Consider the following 24,611-nt stretch of genomic DNA (forward strand, 5'->3'; position numbering starts at 1 on the left):
TATAGAGATAGTGGCAGACCTTGAACCTCTCAAACACAAAACCTGCATCTATTCACTAAATTTATATTGAGTTATAACAAGCTTATTTATGTTGAAATAATCATTTGATAAGTATGTGAATTACAAATCACAATTTTCATAAACAGACCAGAAGTATACATAAAAGTATGGTCTGACTTGTTTTTAACAAAGAAAAATTTCTTCAAGTAGGAAAAGTTAATAATAGAGCAAATAAAAATAAAATTCACTGCTACCTACAAATACACCTTTGTAAGCTATAGTAATCAATCCAGAGATACATTATTTTCAAAAACTAAAAAATATTGAAGATAAAAAGTAGGTTTTTGGCTGGGCAGTGGTGACATACACCTTTAATCCCAGCACTCAGGAGGCAGAGGCAGGAGATATAGGTGAGTTTGAGACCAGTCTGGTCTACAAAGTGAGTTCCAGGACACCCAAGGCTACATAGAAAAACCTTATCTTAAAAAAAAAAAGTTATTTTTTTAAAAAATTGAAGATACAGTAGTAGATTTCTGTATCCGAAGATACAATAGATTGTTTAAATAAAGAGAAATTGGATTTCAGCTAAGAAAACAGATATTGTGTAATTTATCACAATAACCTGTAAGTGTGGAATATAATAAATAAAACACAATTTGTTTTGGCAAGTGGTATCAGTAGTAAATCATTCTAACAATCAAGATAAAATGTATGATTGAAAATTAGGAAACATTCAAAATTTCTATCCTTGTCTAGAATATAACTTTAAAATTCTATGTAATTTTGACTGCTGGCAGAAACCTAATTTTGGGTAGACAAAATAACAATAGTCACCAATAGGAAGTGTAAAAACTACAAACTTTGGCTCAAAAGATTAGCAGCTACCTGAGAAAGGATTCTACATGACCCAAACAAACCCTTTCCTGCATACTCCAGGTAAAGCAATCAGAGCGACATGAAGATGTTAGCACCAGGCACATGGTTTTCTTCAAACATCTAACCAACAGCAGCTTGAACTGATTTCACTCAAATTGCAAACAAGTGTTTATTATAGTCTATGTGCCCATTTCACCTGCACAGAGAAAGAAATCATACCACTTTCAGTCCAAAAACTAGCATTTATTTCACAGCATGCAAATAACTTAGTTTTGCAGACTGTAACCCAGTACCATACAGCTGTGCTTCAGATAGGAGTGTCCTTGAAAAGGCTCATGTGTTGGAAGAACTGATTTCCAATTGGTGGCGCTACTGAGAGGTGACTGGTCACCAGAGAACTGTCTATCATCATCAATGGGTTATCATGAATGAACTAGCAGAAGGTGGGGTACAATTCGGGAAATAGGTCACAGCTGGCTTGTCCTCAAAAACTACACAACTTTGTTCAGTATAATCTTATAATGCCAAATTATCTGTCCCGGAGTCCTTCTTATCCTCCACTTCTGAACATGCAATGTATGAAGCATGATCTTGAAATAAATACCCTATATATGATGCCAAGTCCTTCCGATATGAACAGTTGTGAGTTTTCAAGTCTCCTTGTCCCTGTGCACTGGGAGACCCTGCTCTGGGTCAGCCCCTGTGCTATCCTTACTTGTTGCAGGTAACAAACTTCATTCTTTTGTCTTAGTTGTGATCGCTGGCTCTGTCTCACCAAGGAGTGAACCCACTGTGCCACAAAGACAGTAATAACTGTAGAAATGTTCTCATCACTGAGGTGTGATTTGATGCATCTCTGACAATGGCTGAGGAAGGCATTGATCAATTTTCTTGGCCAGAGTAGCAAGTGTTGTTTTCATAGTGTATTCTTAAATAGGGGTGTAAAAGTTCTAGTATCAGCTATTAGCTTTGATTAATAATTCTTACTTTTTTAGGCAGCAAAATTTATATATAGTACTCATTAAACACAGATAAAAATTATTTCAAGGTTTAGTATATACATTTATCCTCAATGACAGTCCATCATATTTAAAAATGGCAACTATTTTATTATGATTATTATGTTCTGTAACCAATAGATAAGGTAATACAAATTGTTGTGTGTTTTTTCAATCACTTCTCTAATGCACTGGCTTTACTCAAAGTATTTTATAACTATTAAATATAAAAGTCACTGAAAAAATACAGTTCAAGATTGACTTATCCCAATGCAGATGTATTAAAAATTTAAATCTCTGGGCCTGGAATAATAGTGCAGAGGTTAAGATTGCTTGCTGTTCTTGAGGGGACCTGGGTTTGGTTCCCAGCACCCACATCTAATAGCTCACAACTTTCTGTGCCTCTGGTTCTAGGAGATCTAAAATCCTCTTTTGGCTTCTTTGGGTATCTGTGTATACATAACACACAAGCAGAAACACCGACAAATGCACATAAAATGAAAAGAAATTTTTAAAAAATTACAGTTTATGTGACTCATGTGTGATTTAATATTTGCAAAATCTTTTCAAAAAATGTTTAATTTTGATCAGTTTTACCATTATAACTAAGTAAAGAGAAGTGAGGAGGATAATAAATTGCCATAATACACTGGAATTAATGTTTTAATAAAAGTAGTATTTTTCAGTTACTATTACAATTATATACGTGCATCAAATCATAATCTAATATGAAGGATATCTGATATGTGACCCCAGCAGGGTCACAACCCACAAGTTGAGAACTGCTGCATTAGAGCAAGACTTTGCAACAGAAATACCAAAAACAGAAAAACTCAAAAAGAACATGTCAAATACACTTTTCCAGTGTTACGTTGGTATAACCATGCCACCAAGAGTAAGCAAACTGTCAAAATTTAAGACATATATAATATCAAAGGTCTTCTGAATCTATAAAAGAATAAATACCACCAAATATTTTCACTTCAAAAAAATTACTGGGTACCCGATGAAAACCAGAAACCCACAAAGTCTCATCAAAACCCAGGTGTTGGCCTTTTCTGTGTACACTCATTAGCTATTCAAACTTTCAAGATTATGGAACCTGAAGCTTCTTAGCCAGCAAAACCATCAATTCTAAACCTTGAATGTCAAGGGCCTATTTCAAATCCCTAAGAAAAGCATTCCTCCTGGATATTTACCCCATAGAAATCACAACAAAACCTACACACAAGTGTTTACAGCCGCTCTGTTCATAATCACCAAAAGCTAAGGACTCAAATTCTCCTCCGATCAGTCACTCAAAAAGCAATCCCCATGACAACACAGAATGTATTCTAACAAACTGCTAGTATACCCAATAATCTGAATAAATCTCAAAGGTATTAAAAGGTAGGTACAAGAAGCCAGCCTCAAAAAGGTATGGACTTTACGACTCCATTTATGTGTAATTATTAATAGACAAAGGTATAATGATAGAAAATTAAGATGGCTGTCAGGTTAGAGGGCAGGGATATTACTGATCATCAAGCAATGATGGGCGTATTTTCAAGAGGGATAAAAGTGTTTTGCATCATGACTGTGATTGCAGTTACTAAAATATTTATGTTAAAGTGTACACAACAGTTCGTGAAAAAAGTCAATATTATTATATGATCAATATTAAAGTAAACACTTTCAAGAAATCTAATTTTATTCACCCTTTCTGAACAGAAACATTGCTTATAACAATGCTATAAACAGTCATTTTTTTAATTTTAGTAATATTTATTAATAGTAAAAACAAATGTCAACAAATCAACTGAGTTAAAACTGTCAAACTTCTACGAATTTTTAATCATGAAAGGACTTACCAAGTTCATCGAGACTCTGAGCAGCTTTGGTTATCTCTCTACTTCCTCCTTGCAGTTGTCCCTGGAGTCTCTTACTGAGAAACAAGATGCGAATTATTCTCCGAAGCAAGTCACAGGCAACCTGTTCAAGTAACACAGTAGTAAGAAAGTACAGTAGCTCCATACAGTTTCCATACCATTGTGGTTATGGTCAATTAATCTGTGAAGCTTTCCATTCCTTAGATGTGAAAAAAAAATTGTTCATCCTTTTGTTTCACACTGAACACCCTAAATAACCACATATCTTTAAAAAGAACATCCACAACCCCATATTTAACCTTTACAAAAACTCCCAACTTATCCCAAATAGAGCAAATTTTAAATTAAAACACTATGGAGTCAAAGATTTTTCTTCAGCCCTATTCTAGGCCAACTGCTGTTTGACTTCACATTAATGCAAATGGAAAGGTGCGAAAAGTTGTGATGCTAAGATCACATTTCCATGCAATTAAGTCAGAATCTGTAGGAGTGGTAACCATGCACCAGTTCTGCTTGCTTACAGCTGATGGCAAAGTGCTGTGTTTGGCTGCCTACTGCTACCTCCACTCTAGTTTCTCTTCTCTCAATGTCTGGGGACTAGTCTTTAAAACCCTCAACTTCACTAGTCCGTAAAGGATAATCCTGTCAATAAATTGTAGAAAAGAAAATCAGGAAGACAAAACTCAAAAAACTATTACTAACTTTTCTGTCACTTCCTAGTTCTTTTTCTTTTCCAAATGTAACTGAGCTTTAAAAAAAAGAGAGAGATTTAAAAGTGTGCATGCTCTGATGGGGAAACTGGGCGCAGAGCCACTGCCTCCAGAGTGAGATTAAAGAGCAAACCAAGGTCAACTCTGCCTCCACAGTGAAACAGGTGATGTATGCTGCTCCTCAAATAGGCCCAAAGCTACTTGAAAAGCAAGAATTTGTACTGAGGAAAACCCTAAAAGGTAGCAATAAGAATTAAAAACTCAAGCCGGGTGGTGGTGGCTCACGCCTTTAATCCCAGCACTTGGGAGGCAGAGGCAGGCGGATCTTTGTGAGTTCGAGACCAGCCTGGTCTACAAGAGCTAGTTCCAGGACAAGCTCCAAAACCACAGAGAAACCCTGTCTCGAAAAACCAAAAAAAAAAAAAAAAAAAAAAGAATTAAAAACTCACTGCCCACCCAGGGCTTTCTCTGCCCCAGGCCAGGGAGACAACAGGAGTCTGCCCAGTGCCAATGAAGACTGAGCAGGAAACAGACATCCACAACCCATCAGGCTGTTTATGGTAAGCAAATATAGAGTGGGGTGTGGAAAAGAGAGAGGGAGAGAGAGACAGAGAGAGAGAGAGAGAGAGAGACAGAGAGAGAGAGAGAGAGAGAGAGAGAGAGAGAGAGAGAGAGAGAGAGAGAGAGAGAGAGAGAGGGGCGCTCATGTCCTGTGGAGAGAGGCATATTCCAAAGAGGTGAAGAGTGAATTAAGATGGGTAGCCTATTTGTCACCTAGGGCCATGATGCGCCCATGACCCCACCACAGCAGTGGTCTGTGTTGATGTCTGTGGCTCCTGTTACCTCCAAAGGTCAAGAGGATAGGGCTACACAAGTTGGCCCTGACCCCTCACTGGCCAGAACATTAGGGAGAACTGGCCTTGCCCTTCACCTGATGCAGCACTCAAGAGAGTGGGTCCTGAACCTCACCAGGGTAGCGCAACAGAGTTAATCCTGTTGGCAGGGGAGCAAGCTGGCTGCAAGGGTGTGAGAGTGGGAGAGCCTGCTTCCACCCTGTCCTTGTCTCCATGTAGTAGATGTGATGGTGTGCTCAAGAGAAAGACACCCTCCCCACCTTGCCCTTAGTCACCTGCAGCTGGAGGGAGAGCTGATCCAGCCTCACCAACTTCAGAACTAGGGAAAGCTGGTCCTGAGATCATGAGAACCAGTGATCTGGCCTGGCATCTCACGCACTGCAGCAATCATGAGAGCAGGCCCTGAACCTCCTATGGGCAGAACAGTAAATCTGACCCTGCTGGCAGGGACACTGGTGAGTCAGCCCTGAGAACTGGGCCCCACTACTCCTCTGTTGATGTAGGGTTCTCTCTGTATGCTGTGAATACCACTGGTTAATAAAGGAACTGCTCTGGGACTATAGCAAAGCTATAGGGGAACAGAGCTAGGCGGGGAAAACTAAGCTGAATGCTGCGAGAAAGGAGGCAGAGTCAGAGAGGTCATGCAGCCCTACCAGAGACAGACGCTGGAACGTTTTCCAGTAAGCCACAGCCTCGTGGCGATACACAGATTAACAGAAATGGGTTAAATTAATATGTAAGAGTTAGCCAATAAGAGGCTAGAGCTAATGGGCCAAAGTAGTGATTTAATTAATATAAATTAATTTCTGTGTGGCTATTTTGGGTCTGAGCTGCCGAGCAGCAGGAACGAAACAAGCGGCCTCCTCCAACACTCTGTCATGCACCCCATGGACAAGGGAGAGATGCCTCCCGTATTCCCTGCAGCAGGCGGGAGAGTAGAACCCCTGGCTCTGCCCCTTGCCTGCTGCAACACTTGGGACAGTAGGCCCTGCACCTAGCCTGAGCACCAAAGTAGAGCTGACCTTACTGGTAGGGATGCAGGTGAGGTTCTATGAGTGGGGGAGCTGACTCTGCACCCCTCATCTGCCATGTGATAGCAAGGTTGAGGGAAAGATGCCCTCCCCTCCTTGCCCCTCGCCACCTACAGCAGAAGAGAGCTTACCCTGCCCCTCGCTGGCTGCAGCACTTGGGACAGTGGGCTCTGCACCTTGCCTGGGCAGCACAGCAGAGCTGATCCCAGTAACGGGAGAAGGATGAGCTAGCCTGAAAACGTGAGCAGATCTGGCACGGGCCCTCATCTGCCATATGGTGGTGTGGGCGAGAGAGAGAAACCATCCACCACTACTCAACACCTATGGTACATGGGAGAGCTGTCCCTGAGGTCACAAGAGCAAGAGAGCTGGCCCTACCCCTCACCAGCTGCATCCCTGCACAGTGATCCCTACATCTGGGCAATACAGTAGAGCTGGCCCCGGTGGTGTAGGTGACCTGGCCCTGAGGGCAAGAGAGCAGGAGAACCAGCCTACCCCCTTGCTGCTTACTGCACAGGGTGAACTAGCCGAGGCAATGCTGGAGAGTGCACCCTGGTGTTGACCAACACAGAAACTACCCAGTCCGAGAGCCAGGCCTAGGAGTTGTCCCATCCCAACATCCACCCCATCTATGATCTGCTGGAGCATGTGAAGAGGCTAGTCCTGCAGACCCTAAGCTGCAGGATCTCCACGACACAGGACAACAACAGGATATCTAAGGAGTCTCAGTGAGGGTCCAATATTGATAGTAGACACCAGAGGCCTCGAACCAGACCAATGACTCACTGCAGTGAACACATGCAAGTAAGATGCATGGACTAAAGGGTATACTGTGTGATTCACTGTGTCACACGACAGCTTCCATACAAGTAAGATGCATGGACTAAAGGGTATACTGTGTGATTCACTGTGTCACACGACAGCTTCCATACAAGTAAGATGCATGGACTAAAGGGTATACTGTGTGATTCACTGTGTCACACGACAGCTTCCATACAAGTAAGATGCATGGACTAAAGGGTATACTGTGTGATTCACTGTGTCACACGACAGCTTCCATACAAGTAAGATGCATGGACTAAAGGGTGTACTGTGTGATTCACTGTGTCACACGACAGCTTCCATACAAGTAAGATGCATGGACTAAAGGGTATACTGTGTGATTCACTGTGTCACACGACAGCTTCCATACAAGAAAGATGCATGGACTAAAGGGTATACTGTGTGATTCACTGTGTCACACGACAGCTTCCATACAAGTAAGATGCATGGACTAAAGGGTATACTGTGTGATTCACTGTGTCACACGACAGCTTCCATACAAGAAAGATTTTTTCTTTTCCTTTTCTTTTAAATTTTACTTTGTTTTATCTTGTGGGGGAGATTGCAAGGACAGAGGGTAGATGAGAAGGGATGAGGAGATAAGCTGGACTGAGATAGATATAAAATCCATTAAAAAATAAATAAAAATTTAAAAATTAATAACTCCAAGGTCTGGGAAAGATAACACAATTGTTAAGTGCTTGTACACAAGCTTAAAGGTGTGAATTTGGATCCCTCATCACCATCAACTCATAAAACCCAGGTTTTAGCATACATCTGTAACCCGCACACTGTGGGAGTGGAGACAGGATTCCTAGGGATTGCTGGCTCTTACTAAAGAAGTGAGATCCAGGTTCAGTAAGACCCTATCTCAAAAACATAAGGGAAAAGGGATCAAGGAAGACACTAGACACCTCTATCCTCATGTTCACATACATACATATATACATACATATACACACACAAAATAATTAAAAACTCCAGAAATACAACATCACTAAATGTCCAGGTATAAACATTCTTTAATAGGTAAACACAGAACATATTACAGCCATCCCAGCCACACTCAGACACTCATATAGCATATGCATACAAACACACTGTTTAAAAACATACATAGTCAAGACACGCAGGCAGTTAACATGTTTGTTTAACTTCTTTTCACAGTAACCATATGATGATTAAGAAATAATATTTTCCATCTAGAAACCAAAGGTTTGGCATATCTATTTATTTATTTGTTTGTCTGTTTGCTCGTTTAATTTAATGGAGACAGGATCTCACTATGTAGCTCTGGTTGGAAATCGATGGTACACATTGGATCACCTGTCTACAAGACATCCCACAACCGCAGTGTGGTGACAACATCTTCATAGTGCACATTAACAAGTTCTTCTGCCTTCCAAATTTCCTATAAAATGGTTGGATGCAAGTGACTTCATCAGTTCCAGATTCTGCATTTTTGGCAAAGGTCTGGAAGACTGCTCAGCAGTTAAGAGTACCTGCTGCACAATCACAAGGACAGGAGTTCAGATCCCAGCACCCACATAACAGGCAGAAACCTACAGGAGGACGTAGGCAAGATCGTTAGGTGGTGGTATATCCATAATGTAGGTATGATTTTCTCTCTTGGATATTAAGTATCAAAATCCACTAAAACTGATTATAAAATCACACCAATTCTACTGTTTCATCTTTATTTGTTCACACATAAAATTTCTGTCTCCTCTATTATTTGTTAGGGTGAGGTGCCTAGAAATAAGAATATTTTATATTTTTGGTTTATCAGTTTCAAAAGGCAGTGTTTCTTTTTTAAGATTTTATTATTTTAGTGTATGTAACTGTAGGTACATAAATATCAAGAAGCGCTATCAATTCACTATAACATTAATCCTTATTGATGCCCAAATGGAACAATTTGAGCTAGTTGAAACAGCTAAGAGCAAGCAACTGTACCATTCTGCCTAAAACTAAGAGATTTTCTCATTTTCATAATCTATGACTTTGGGGCTAAAATGAAATAAGTGGTCACCAAGAAGATTTCAGAATTGGCTCCAAAGCCCCTTTTTCATGGACCTCGTAGTTATGGTGTCTGGTATAAAAATTTTCAAGATCACTTTATACATTTTCTTGCTCCAACTGAATCTAAGATTTACCAAAGAAACCTTTGTCTGTTTTAAGAGAAATCATTATTTCAAGATAATTTTAGAAACTAGGCTTGCTCATTGCTAAACTTTCTCCACAGACATGGGCAGCAAATGTCAGAACTAAAATAGGATACAAATTTTCATTTGAGTGATTCAAGAATACAAATAAAACATTCTCTTGATTACAATTATGCATAGACATATACAAAATGTACATACATAAAGCTTATGCTATTTTAAAATATAAAACACCTCAATTTCACACTGACACTACCAGCTCAGGATCTATCTTCCATCTTATATCTTACACATTAAGAGTTGTAGCTCTTAAGGACTATTAGAGAAACATTAGGTAATTCACTTGTTTGATTGCACAACATACAAAAAGTAGTATCTAATTAAGAAAGGCAATACCATAATGAAGAGTGACTACTGATTGTGCCTAAATATTGCAATGCTCTTATCACTTTTCACTGTTAAGTTCTATATTTTTTTTTGCCAAACCATAAAATTTTCATTTCCTATACTTTACAGCGCTTGTTTAAACTCAACTCTATGCTCATTACAAGTCTTTACATTGGTATTTCTCTAATTATGTTGGTAGGCTGAAGTATTCTATTAAGAGTCATAAAGAAATGCCATGAGAACAATCTTCTCGGTTTTCTTTTATGCTGATGAGAGTCTCTTCTTGAAAAGCAGTTCAAATAATATATCAACTACTAGTCCTTAAGAAATAAGCACAAAACTCAGTGGCTGAAAACTATTTCATACTCTGTAGCTTGAGAATTAGGGAAGAAATAACAGTGTGTCATGTGGGATCACTCACTCTGCCTACTGATGTAACAACTAGGCTGGTCTTGGCAGCGGATGAAAGCATCGCTGAGACATCAAGTGCAACAGTGCCTCCCTGTTCATTAGAACCACACTGCTAGTCTGAGCTTCCTCAGAGCATGACTAAGGCCTGCAGGCTTTTTATACAGATGTTACTTTTGTAAAGCAGATATCAAAGCTGCTGTGCTCCACATAATGTAAGCCTTAAATTATTTACTTTCCTAGTACCAGAAGGTGCTGTATGAGCTTCCAGACAAGAAAGACAACCAACTGATCCTACCCAGCTATGATATGTTTGGACGACACCAACAAACACCATGACATGATATCCCTAAGGATGCAGCTGTGGCACACAAACCTTGGTAGTAAGAGCATTCTAATTGTACTGAAGACCCACTAAACAAGAGGGATACCCATGCCTGGTACTGGAAACATAGCTAACTACTCAGTGCTGGTGAAATCATGGTTATTGAAGGAAAATCTGTAACCACTAACTTAATAAACCAGCATAATCCCTATCACCAATCTATAAACATTTATCTTATGTCTTAGGGTTTCTATTGCTATGAAGAGACACCATGACTATGGTAACTCATATAAAGGACAACATTCAACGGTGGTGGCTCACTTACAGTTCGGAGTCCATCCTATCATCATGGTGGGACATAACCACATGCAGGCAGCTGAGAGTCCTACATCTTGCAGGGAAGACTGAAACACTGGGCAGTATCTTGATTATAGGAAACCTCAAAGTCTGCCTGTTGACCAAGATTTTCTGTCCCACCTGGTCCTACAGCCATTAAGTCCCAAAGAAATCACACAGAGGTCTGCATTAGTTATAAACTGATTGGCCCCTTAGCTCAGGCTTCTTATTAACTAATTCTTATAACTTACATTAGCCTATAATTCTTGTCTGAGTTAGCCACAAGGCTCGGTACCTTTTTCGGCGAGGCAGGCACATCTTGCTTCCTCTGAGGCTGGGTCATACTGCGGACTTAATTTCCAGAATTCTCACTGCCACGCCTCTACTTCCTGCCTGGTTGCGCCACTTATACTTTCTGCCTGGTTACTGGCCAATCAGTATTTTATTAAAAATAATGCAAGTGACAGGATAAAAGACCATTGTCCTACAGCACTTCTCCCCCTCTTTTCTTTCAAAACAAGAACTCTGAATCAAATCTCCCTTGCTTAGCTTTTCTACCGACCATTATCCATAACAACTTGTAACCAACATTCTAAACAAAGGCAAAAATCCATAATCCATTTTTTGGGAACACAGGCATAGTCTAGCCACAGAGGAAACAAAATAGTAAGATGTGATACCTTCCTGAAAAAGGTACTAAGCTACCTTTCCATCAAGGAAACTTCTTTTTTCAACAGATGGACATGATTACAGAAAACTACAACCAATCAAATGCAAAGTTGTAAACCCAGTCACAAATGGACACATTTACAAAACACTATGGTATCTACGGCTCAGAGAACACTGTAGTAGATGGGGCAAAAAGACCGTAAGAGCCAGTGGACACATTTACAAAACACTATGGTATTTAAGGCTTAGAGAACACTGTAGTAGATGGGGCAAAAAGACCGTAAGAGCCAGTGGATCAGGGAATTTGTTGGGGGATTGTGTCTCATAACATCAGAAGCTGTGCCCATAAAGTCTTACTAACATGACTACTCAAATGTGAGCCAAATGAGAATGATATAAATAAACAGGCCAAACTAGATGTGGAAAAGTCCAGAAGGCCTCAGTCTACACAAAGAACTCCAGGCAACTGAGGAAGGCTGGCAGCAGGAAAGGTGGTCTTCTCTGGAGAAGAACACACCACTTGGTCAGCCCTCAAAATGTACATATAGTAACAGTATATGGATGCAATAGGTTATAGTTAGGAATAGATAGGTATGTGAAAATACATATATGAATGTAATAAACAATTAATACAAAAAGAGGCCATCAATTTGAAGGAGAATGGTGAGGGGTATATGGGGGGATAAAGGGAGGAAAAGGAAGAAAGAAATGTTGTTCTTAAATTATAGTCTCAAAAATAAACAACAAAAAGTAAGCCACAAACTAGCACCAAATCTCTTACATCAGCATTGGTTTTTCATGATTTTCCTATACTAATCACTCCATATGTTGTTAGATTGTTTACAGAGCTTAGCATTTCGATGCTATTACTTCTTCATTTCTTTCTTGATACACTCACTTGCTTAGAGGATAATTATAAAATCAGTAAGGTAGATTTATACTCTATAAAAAAATAAAGATAAAATTGTGCTCAAGATACAATGCAATTGGTAGACCTAGAATACACAAGGTCCAGGGTTTAATTCCCAACAATGTATAAAACTAGTCATGGCAGCACAGGAGAAGTGGAGGCTGGAGGAGTTCTAGGTCATCCTCAGCTATACAGTAAGCTTCAGGTTACTATGTGAGATTGTACTTTCCCCCCCCCCAAAAAAAAACATCTGTAAACAAAATAATTTGATAATACCAACTAAAAGAAAAAGAACTAAACCAAGTATTATACCACAAAAAGCCTATATAACAAAAAATGGATATGATAAAATAAATATTTTTAAATTTCCCAGCAAAATTCTTCACAGACCTTGAAAGAACAATACTCAACTTCGTTATACAAAAACAAAAGGCCCAGGACAGCCAAACAACCCTGTACAATAAAGGAACTTCTGGAGGAATCACCATTGACAATAATCATAAAAACAGACAAGAGGAGCAATGGTATCAAATCGAAGACCCAGATATCAACCCACACCCCTACAAACACCTGATTTTTAACAAAAAGGCTAAAAATATAAAATGGAAAGAAGAAAGCATATACAACAGATGGTGCAGGCATTACTGGATACTGACATGTAGAAGACTACATGTAGAAGATAGATCTGTATCTATCACCATGCACAAAACTCAAGTCCAAATGGATCAAAGACCTCCACATACAAACAAGGTCTGATCTCCAAAATATATAGAGAACTCAAGAAACTAGACTTTAAAAGGCTAATTAACCCAATTAAAAAATGGGGAACTGAACTGAACAGAGAATTCTCAACAGAAGAACTTCAAATGGCCAAAAGACACTTAAGGTCATGCTCAACCTCCTTAGCGATCAGGGAAATGCAAATCAAAACAACTTTGAGATATCATCTTACACCTGTAAGATTGGCTAAAGTCAAAAACACCAAGGATAGCCTTTGCTGGAGAGGCTGTGGAGGAAGGGGTACCCTCATCCATTGCTGGTGGGAATGCAATCTTGTGCAACCACTGTGGAAGTCAGTGTTTCGGTTTCTCAGGAAATTCGGGATCAACCTACCCCTGGACCCAGCAATACCACTCTTGGGAATTTACCCAAGAGATGCCCTATCATATGTCAAAAGCATTTGTTCAACTATGTTCATAGCAGTATTATTTGTAATAGCCAGAACCTGGAAACAACCTAGATGCCCTTCAATGGAAGAATGGATGAAGAAAGTGTGGAATATCTACACACTAGAGTACTACGCTGCGGTAAAAAACAATGACTTCTCGAATTTTGCATGCAAATGGATGGAAATAGAAAACACTATCCTGAGTGAGGTATCCCAGACCCAAAAAGATGAACATGGGATGTACTCACTCATAATTGGTTTCTAGCCATAAATAGGGGCCACAGAGTCTACAATAGGCGAATCTAAAGAAGCTAAGTAAGAAGGTGAACCCAAGGAAAAACATATAGTTATCCTCTTGGATAAGGGAAGTAGACAAAATTGCCGGGGAGAAAAGTGGGATCTTGGGGGTGGGGTGGGAAGGGGGTAAGGGGAGATGGGGAGAGAAAAGGTAGAAGGAAAGGAGGGGGGACTTTGGGAAACAGGAGGATCGGGATAAAGGAAGGTTGGATAGGGGAGCACGGAACCCCATTTCTTAGTTAAAGGACCCACTTTAGGATGGGCAGGAGACTTGACCCTAGAGGGGATCCCAGGTGCCCAAGCTGAGGCCCCCAGTTAGTTCCTTGGGCAGCTGAGGATAGGGAACCTGAAATGACCCTATCCTAGAGCAATACTGACGAATATCATGCATATCATCCTAGAACTTTCATCTGGCGATGGATGGAGATAGAGACAGAGTCCCACACTGGAACACTGGATAGAGCTCCCAAGGTCCCAAGGAGGAGCAGAAGGAGGGAGAACATGAGCAAAGAAGTCGGGACCACGAGGGGTGCACCCACCCACTGAGACAGTGGAGCTGATCTACTGGGAGCTCACCAAGGCCAGCTGGACTGTTACCAAAAAAAGCATGGGATAAAACTGGACTCTCTGAACATGACGAACAATGAGGGCTGATGAGACGCCAAGGACAATGGCACGCGGTTTTGATCCAACGCAATGTGCTGGCTTGGTGGGAGCCTAGCCAGTTTGGATGTTCACCTTCCTAGATATGGACGGAGGGGGGAGGACCTAGGACTTACCACAGGGCAGGGAACCCTGACTGCTCTTTGGACTGGAGAGGGAGGGGGAGAAAAGTGGGGGGAAGGGGAGAGGGGTGGGAGGAGGGGGAGAAGAGTGGGAGGAGGGGGAGGGAAATGGGAGGCTGGGAGGAGGTGGAAATTTGTTTTTTTTTCTTTCTTTTCTTTATTCTCCTTTTATCAATAAAAAAATACATTAAAAAAAAGACCTCCACATAAAGCCAGCCACACTGAACCTCATAGAAGAGAAAGTGGGAAGTATCCTTGAACACACTGGCACAAGAAACCGATTCCTAAATATAACTCCAATAGCAGACACTGAGAGCAACAATTAGTAAATGGGACCTCCTGAAACTAAGAAGCTTCTGTAAAGCAAAGGACACCACGAACAAAACAAAACAAAATGGCAGCCTACAGAATAGGAAAGATCTTCACCAACCCCACATCTGACAGAGGACTAATCTCCAAATTAAACAAAGAACTCAAGAAACTAGACATCAAAAGAACAAATAATCCAATTAAAAAAAAATGGGATACAGACCTAAACAGAAAACTCTCAACAGAGAAATTTCAAATGGCCAAAAGACACTTAAGGAAATGCCCATCATCCTTAGCTATCAGAGAGATGAAAATCAAAACAACTCTGAGATTCCATCTTACACCTGTCAGAATGGCCAAGATCAAAAACACTGGTGACAACTTATGCTGGAGAGGATGTGGAGTAGGGACAACACTCCCCCATTGCTGGTAGAAGTGCAAACTTGTGCAGCCACTTTGGAAATCAGTATGGCGATTTCTCAAAAAAATTAGGAATCAATCTACCTCAAGACCCAGCAATATCACTCTTGGGCATATATGCAATGCTCAATCAAACGAAGACATTTGCTCAACTATGTTCATAACAGCATTATTCATAATAGCTAGAACCTGGAAACATCCTAGATGCCCCTCGACCAAAGAATTGGGGGGAGAGGGGTACATTTACACAATGGAGTACTACTCAGAAGTAAAAAACAATGACATCTTGAAATTTGCTGGCACATGGACAGAACTAGAAAAAAAACATACTGAGTGAGGTAACCCAGACCCAAAAAGACAAATATAATATGTAATCACTCATAAGTGGTTTTTAGACATAAAACAAAGAATAACCAGCCTACAGTTCACAACCCCAGAGAACCTAGAAAACAAAGAAGACCCTAAGAGAGACATACATAAATCTAAATAAGAAGCAGAAAAAGACAAGCTCTCCTGAGTAAATTGGGAGTGTGGGTGGCTGGGAGAGGGGGAGTAGAAGGGAAGAGAGGAGGAAAGGAGGGGAGCAGAGAAAAATGTATAGCTCAATTAAAAACAAATCATTTAAAAATACAATAAAAGTGATTAACATAAACCTCTGGCTTCTACATGCACACATACACACTTGCACACACACACACACACACAAACACAACCCCCCCCAAAAGTTTCAGAAATGATATCCTTTGTTACAGACCTTCTCAATTTTTCTTATATATTTTTAAGATTAAAAGTTAGACTTTAAAGCTAAATATATGGTTTTAAAAGTTTAAAACTGAAATGATAAATAGTTCAAAAGTAATTCTTAAATTTATGAAGAATTTATGAATTATATCAAGTAAACCCTATTACATTTTTAAAGCATGGAATTAATTTTAAAAGTGTTTAGGTGCTGAAATCTATAAAACTTGAATTTTCATTGACTTTAAAATTTAAATGTTCTATGTAAAAGATTATAACCTCTCCAAACTTATTCTGAAAAGACTGAAGTAATTCATAAGCAAACAATATTACTAAAATGAATTAAGAAAATAGAGATAGTCCTTGAGGTGATAATTAAATTCAACTGATGTATTCATGTATATAAATGAAGCCAAAACCTTCTACTTTAGGAAAGAAAAGGTTTTCTGGGAAGAGACTGGAATGGAAGTTGGGGCAGGGGAGAAAGATATAAAAAGGTACTTTCTTCTAATTGGAGACAAAATCATAGGAATTTTATGCTCAAGGCAAAAACATCCTTCATGGCCATTCCTTCTTGCATTCTGTCTTAGTGAGGGTTTCTATTGCTGTGAAGAGATACCAAGGCCATAACAACTCTTTTAAAGGAAAACATTTAAATGATCTGGCTTATAGTTCAGTGATTCAGCCCATTATCACCATGGTGGGAAGCATGATAGCATGCAAGACACGGTGCTAGAGAAGGAGCTGAGAGTTCCACATTTGGATCTGTAGGCAACAAGAAGTAACTGCCACACTGGGTATGGCATCTGAGCATCTGAGACCTCAAAGCCTGCTCACAGTGACCACTTCCTGCAACAAGACCACATCTACTTCATCCAACAAGACCACACTTATTATAAGAGCCATTTTCTTTCATACCACCACTTCCCTACCCCACATATATTTAAACTAACTTGAAGCTCAATTAAGAACAGATTACATAGGAACATCAGTTTTCCCAATGTTTAAAATATAAACAAAATAATGAGAATAATAATGATTAACAACCTGAGTAAACTCATGAAGAGCCCCCAATAACACAGAACAATTTAAAAGGTAACACATTTCTAAGACAAAGTTCCTAAGCTGAGACTAAGCATAGGCATTATTTAGGCTTGGTTTCATATCAAGCTTTTCAATCATCTTTAACTACTTTCTTTCCTTATTCATGGTGATCTGAAATTATCTGTATCAGTGTCTATCATCCCAGTATTGTCTCTAGATGGACTGTGTCCACACTCTGAAGTGTGTCTCTCTTCTCCTCTTTTTGGTCCACAAGATACTTCCTTTACTGTTTCTTATTTAAGGGAAATATTCCCAGCTTTACAAAAGACCTTCTAATTGGGCACCCAGTTGATAACTGGGAACAATTTAATTTATAGAGTTTTAAGAAGAAAGTTGATTTCCTTTGTACGACTGTCCCGTCTCAGTATAAGTTAAGAGGCCAAGAACACTAAAGAAATGGGTCTTTACACTGTTAATACCATTCTCCATCTCAGTCTGTACTCTAAATAGAGAGTATTGGGAAATCCCCTATATCCAGGCTTTTAGATCCAGATTTGAAACCAGGAGACTGCTTCTTGGTCTGTGTGACTATAGTCTTTAAACCCTGTCTACATCTATAGAACTTGACTCAGATACACTGAATGATTCCCATTTTCAATCAATTCCCTGTCTGCAAACTTTCTGTGCCTCTGACATACCTACTAGAAGGACAGGCAACCCTATGTGACCACCCATTGTCTCTGGACCAACAGACAACTCTCACTTGCTCTCTCCAAAGTCTTTCCCTCCCCTCCTTCTCTCTCCTGACCATTTTCACATAAGGAAAATACCTTTTCCTCTCTGCCCTCCAGAGCAACCATCTAGCGAATCTCACAAGACCATTCCTCAGTTCAAAAGAATGAGGTCCAGAAACAGTCAAACATCCCCAATCAAGGAAATTTGTATTCAATACAGGACATACTGAACGGACATATAAACAATATCGGGATGTATGCCCCCGTTACAGAAACATGGGCCAGTTTAAGGACAGTTTTAGTGACTTCTCATAAAACCATAATAGACTGCAGGATGAATTCCTTCATGTCTGTCCCCATATTAACAGGAAGTCATCTCAGTATTGATTTATTAACAGTTCTGATGAAATGGAGTGCATTCTTCAAAAGGCTACTGAAGTAGCTGGGAGCTAGCAGCCAACATCCTAATACATGATGTCCGAACACCTGGGGAAAAATGGCCCCCACACAGACCCCAGATTGAACCCCAAGGACTCTATTCATAGAAGTAGGAAAGACACCTCTTAACTTGCCTCAAAACAGAAAAAGAGATGTTTAAGTATAGGTTGTCAGCTCTCACAGGGTCAAAGAAAAAAAAAAAAGAGTATTGTGAATTTTTCCCAACTACCTATTAAGGTCTTCTGAAAATCAACAATACCAAACCAGAATTGATGGGAACATAATCTTTAATAGCTATAAATTTCATAGACAAGCTTCCTCAGATATTTAGAGAATGCTACACAATCTTGAACTGAGGCATCAAATACCATCTTTAAATATAGGAGTCCTTTGAGATTACAACAGCAGAAAAAATAACAAACAGGAAAGCAAAAAAGAAAAAAGAGGATTAGAGGGGGAAAAAAGCAACTATGGACTGCTTTAATTCAACCACTATCTCACAGCAGCCCACAAAACTCCAGAAAACATGCCCCATGAGAATTATGCCACCTGAACCACGGCCAGTGTATATATAGCTGAAAGGTAGGGCATTGGAAAGGAACTGTTCTGAGTGGCTCAGAAAGGACCAGCAGGAAACAATTCACTTACAACAAAATTCTGGGCATTGTCTCCCAAGAGGGAGAATCCACATTTGAAGAAGAAAGAATACTTACTGGATACAGAAGCTACCTTATCTATCCTGACCCAACTTGTCAGTCATTTGTCCAGTGTCAACTGCCCAGTACCAGACAAGCATGGGCAGCCTAAGGGACGAAGATTCACTTTTCTCCTTTGTTGAGGCACAGGTCCCACCATTACACATTCCTGCCACTACCCCTGCTAGGTAGAGATCTCCTTAATACACTGGGTATCTCTGTCTCCCTGAAGGAAGAACAGAGGCATGTTTTTCTAGAGCCAGAGCACAAGTACCCCTGCTAAGTGGAGATCTCCTTGATACACTGGGTATCTCTGTCTCCCTGAAGGAAGAACAGAGGCATGTTTCTCTAGAGCCAGAGCACAGAATCCTCTAGCTGCTTTCCTCGTAATTCTGACACAGAACTTCAGCCTGTCCCTGAAAACATAAAAGAGTTCAAAGGATGGCTCCACACTCTGAGCTATTTTTAAAAAGGAAGGGAAAATGATATCTGTTAGGCAAGTCTAAGGAAGAGAAGGAAAGTGGGAGTAAAGAGTGAATACAATCAAGAGACACTGTATGCATGTCCTAAACCATCAAAGAATAACTGTCATAGAGAGACACTTACCATCAACCTCTGGCCTCTACCCCTTCATGCACAAGTACAGTCACCCGTACACACCATAGGCACAACAAATTTTTTCCACTTATAAAACAGTATGAAGAATAAGAATAAAGAACCAGATGTGAGAACCTACCTGGAGTCTTGCTAGTTGTGCAGTACGGGCTACTATTTTATTATATGGCTCAACAATTTTTGATTTCATCCTAAGGCCAAAAAAGGGAAAAGAATGAGAATAAAATCATTTTCAATATACCAATGGGTGACTAGAGAAATGGATTAGTGGGTAGTATGCTTGCTGAATAAGCATGAAAATCTGAGTTCAGACCTCAGCACCTATATTAAAAGCGGGGCATGGCTATGTTCGAACCTGCAACCCCATGCTATCAGGGAAAGAGACAGGAGGATCGCTGGGACACACTCCAAGTTCAATGAGAGTGTCTCTCTGTCTCAGAGGATAGGTACAGAGTGATACTATATAACCAATATCTATCTACCTTTGACCTCTACCCACACACATGTACACGCACACATATGTATCATATTCAAACACAAGCATACACAAACAAGTGAATCTCAACAGGTACATCTGTATACATATTAATAGCTAGAAATAGATTCATCTTGTATAAAGTAAACAACAATACCTATCAACAGCTCCCTGTAAAGCTCCAATTCTTGTCTGCATCATCTGAAGAACACCTAGGAAAGATAACAATTCATATAGGCTTTATAAATTTACAAGATTCATACTGGACCAAAATAATCAAAAACAAAAATAACATAAGTACAATCTTAATGTTTTCTGCCATCATCCTGATGCAGACAAGCTATATAGCTTCTGTATTCAATTATAAAAGCCGGCTTCTAGCCTCCCCCTCCCATACCTGGCCCATGACAGAAGCCCGACAGGAAACTAGGTTATCACTTACTGCTGATAGGTTTCCACGTGGCAGGGTGCAGAAATTTTAAAGCTAGACAGCGCTGAGAGCTGCACAACATTGAAAACACACTTGGCACTGCTCAGATACTTGGAACTTAAAATTTAAACTGTAATAGTCAAACTAACGCTACACATATTTGCTGCAATTATTTCTTTAAAATCTTTGAGTGATATGTAAAAGCTCCAGTTGAATTCTCTGCTTAGTAACCTTCCCTGGTGCCATCTTCACTGCTGCAGTAAAGCTACACCCACAGCTTGCGTTCTCAGCCATAGGCAGCACACTCCTAGGCTTTCCGCTGTTTTTCTACTTGCTCCTGTGTTCAAGGATCTCTCAAGACTTCAGGTTCACTCATCTTCCTTTCACCTACATCCTTCCAAGGATTTCATTCAGTCCCAACATGTAAATGATACCTTTTCTACGAAAGCTGATTTACTTACACGTGTGTCTGTAGAAAGGGGCAAGTGACATCTTTATACCTTCCTGTATACAGACATATACAACCTCCAGCCCGAAATTCTGGCCTGTCGAATTTAATATGTCAAAGGTGACTTCTGCAATATCCCAACCCTGCCAAGTCATAATCCTGTAAATTTATCCCATTTCAATAAGTCATATCCAGTCTAGAGACCAAAACCTGAGCAATCACTGTGGTGACTCTGCTCACACTGCTTTCAACCGCTCAATGAGCCCCCTCAGTTCTGCTTTAATTTTATTCCCAGCAACCGCTCTCTCTATTCACCATGCCAATCAAAGGTGAATGCTCATCAATCAAATACTCTACAGGTGCTGTCCTACAGAGCCAGCAGGAAAAATCACTTACAACACTCACCCTGTCTTAGAATACTCTGATTATCAAACTGAGAGTTAACACATGCATTCAGAATGAAATAAAAATTCATTTCCATAAAATTCATCTGTGATTCTCTCCCTCGTTCACCCCATTCATTCACAAAAGTCATCCTGGCCTTCCTTCTTGCCCTGAAATACATCTAGTTAAGCCCTGCTTCCATTGACTATTCCCTAAGCTTTCAACAGTTTCTCTCCACAGGGCAGTTCCTTCTTATCCTTCAGATGTCAACTCAAAATGTTAGTTTTTCAAGAAGGCCTTCTCTAACTATTAAAATAGGAGAGTCTCTCCTTCCTCAAATTAATGGGTTTTCTTTGTAGGACTTTAAAATGTCTGATTTTCTATTGTACATTTTGTAACTGACCTTACCATCTGAAAGAAACATTGCTTTGTGAGGACAGTGGTTTTGTCTATTCCTCAAATACCTGGTATCAAACAAATTCTCAATTGCTCCTTAATTGACTAAATGAACAGTGGGGGAAAATGGGAATAAATTCTCCTTTAAAATAGGTTGAGTCGGGCAGTGGTGACACACGCCTTTAATCCCAGCACTTGGGAGGCAGAGGCAGGAGGATCTCTGTGAGTTCGAGGTCAGCCTGGTCTACAAAGTGAGTTCCAGGACAGGCTCCAAAGCTATATAGAGAAACCCTGTTCCAGGAGAAAAAAAGTAATAATAAAGCCTGAATGAAATTCAACCAACTTACAAAATGTTTTCAAATACCAGGGAGAAAGGCGAAGAAGTTAGAATTAGTGATTAAATTTTCAAAGTATAGTATACTTTTCAGCATCTCAAAATAACATAGTAAGTGTTTTGAAACATACCCTATACTAATAAACAAATACATACATACATACATATATATCTGCACATATGCTAATAAGGGCTTCACAAAGCTTTGGTCCTGCAGGGCCTCACACGTTAGGGACATTGTTTAACACTGACTTAAACCCAGCTCACGCACATGTTAGGGACACTGTTTAACACTGACTTACAACCCAGCCCAATTGTGTTTTAAATGTTGTAACCCTTTTAAAAAGTATTCTGGTCAGGTGGTGGTGGCTCACGCCTTTAATGCCAGCACTCAAGAGAAAGATTGCAGGCAGATCTCTATGAGTTCAAGGCCAGCCTGGTCTACAAGAGCTAGCTCCAGGACAGGCTCCAAAGCTACAGAGAAACTCTGTCTCAAAAAACCAAAAAAAGAAAAAAAAAGTATTCTGGGAAAGGGACTGAAGAGATGGCTCAACCTTTAAAGGCTAAGAATCACAACAGAAGGACAAAAAGTATCCTGGGAAAGACAAGCACTATCCCACTGTACGAATTTGCAGATAGAAAAGGCATAATGAGGCTGAGGATGGGGAACCACTCCTCTAATCCTAGCACTCTAGAGACAGAGGCAGAGGAATTTCTGTAAGTCTGAGGTGACCAAGGCCTACACAGTTCGATGAATTTCTGTAAGTCTGAGGTGCCCAGGGCCTACACAATTAGTTTCAGGCCAGCCAGGACTAACCTGTGAGGCCGACTCAAAAACTTAGTAAGAGGAGCTGGGCAGTGGTGGTGCCCACTTTAATCCCAGCACTTGGTAGGCAGAAGCAGGCGGATCTCTGAATTAGAAGACAGCCTGGTCTACAGAATGAGTTCCAGGACAGCCAGAACTACACAGGGGAATTCGGTCTCAGAAAAACAAATTTAATTTAAAAAAATACATAAATAAATGAGAGATTGAATGAATGAAGACAAAATGACTTTTTCCATCTTGATGATGACTCACCTAATCAATGTACTACACCATTTCACAAGTGAAAACTATATTATTGCTTTCAAAATTACCATTAACATATTACTGTTCTCAGAAACACATAAAAAAGGTAAGAGATTAAAAATTAGTTAGGGCTATCAATACTTAGAAACTCTAACTTCTTCAGATTTTCAAGTTAACAATCAAACTATCATTTCCCAGAATGTAAAGATCTTTCCCCATACACATTAGAACACCAGGGATTCTGAGGTAAACTCATTCCCTTGACACCATGAGAAATACCATTACATGAAATCAAGGATATTGCATCACAGAAAACAAACCCCTTTTTCTTAACAATTTGATCAACATAGTAGAAAAGAAAATCACTTAACTTTCTCTGGATGTGGTTAATAACAGTAATCAAATGACAAGGGTCACAATTTGACACAAGCTACAGTTACCTCGCCAGAAAAACCTCAGCTGAAAAAACGCCTCTATCCCGACTGCCTACAGGAGCTCGAAAGGGCATCTTCTTGATTGATGTATCTTCTTGATTGATGCACAGTGTAGAGGAGCTCAGCCCGCAGTGCCATGCCTGGGTGGGCGGTTCTGAGGTGCATAAGACCTGACTTTCCTCAGTGATAAAGCTTGAAATGAAAGCTGCAAGCTGAACTAAACCCTAACTCGCCAAATTACTTTTGGTCATGGTCTTTTATCACAGCAACAGAAACTCTGAGACAGAAAGCAATAATGAAAAACATAATAGTGACATTTCATACTTATGAATAAAATCAAGAAGAAATGAAAAATTCATAAAAGAATTAGTCAAACATGAATCACACAAAAACTCTGATCTGTTATTATTCTACTATATTTTCACTATTAAGGATGTCAAAGAAAGGAAAAGTACATAAAATTTCGCACCTACTTCCACTATTACCTATTCTAACATTACAATTTTTTATTGTTTTAATTCACTAAGACTTATAGGAATACTCATATATGCAAGCCTGTTTTGAGCATTTTCCTCAATCGTTTAATCCTTAAGATGACATCATTTAGGTACACATAGTGTATCTGTTACAAATAGGAAAATGCAGCAGAGCAAAGTTAACCACCTTGCCCAAGAAGTGATCTGAACCTAGATGGCTTAACTCAAGGATCAGTAATGAGGATTTAAGTTTTCCTAGTACACTGCCACCTCATCCATTTTCACATCATCTGTTGGTTGCTTTAGATCTGGTCAAGCTCAGTAGCTACAACAGAGTCTGTATGGACAACAAAACCTTCTAGTCAACCCTCCAGCTCAAAAAAGCTTGTGGGTCCCTAACCAAGTTCCATCTAATAGTAATAAATAATTATAATATACCTTCCAAAGACTCAATCCCAGTTGCTTGCGCCAATAAATCTTCATGTCTTGCAACAACCTAAAGAAATCAAGAATAAAAAAAAATCAGCATTTGCTCTGCTTAACTATCTTTAACACTACAGGGT

At 39.8% G+C, this 24,611-nt stretch overlaps 1 protein-coding gene across 2 annotated transcripts in view; it reads right to left on the reverse strand.

The window, feature by feature from the left end:
* The window catches only part of Cog5 (component of oligomeric golgi complex 5), a 244,496-nt gene that overhangs the window by 208,943 nt on the left and 10,942 nt on the right, over positions 1 to 24,611 (reverse strand). For both annotated transcript variants that reach the window (XM_075948492.1, XM_075948493.1), the window contains exons 3-6: positions 24,487 to 24,544; positions 20,235 to 20,289; positions 19,724 to 19,793; positions 3,725 to 3,845 (exon numbers count right to left, since the gene is read on the reverse strand). In XM_075948492.1, the coding sequence (XP_075804607.1) occupies positions 3,725 to 3,845; positions 19,724 to 19,793; positions 20,235 to 20,289; positions 24,487 to 24,544 (304 nt within the window). The remainder of the gene's footprint in view (positions 1 to 3,724; positions 3,846 to 19,723; positions 19,794 to 20,234; positions 20,290 to 24,486; positions 24,545 to 24,611) is intronic.

Source organism: Microtus pennsylvanicus, chromosome 14 (genome assembly GCF_037038515.1).
Source record: "Microtus pennsylvanicus isolate mMicPen1 chromosome 14, mMicPen1.hap1, whole genome shotgun sequence".
Taxonomy (NCBI): Eukaryota; Metazoa; Chordata; class Mammalia; order Rodentia; family Cricetidae; genus Microtus; species Microtus pennsylvanicus.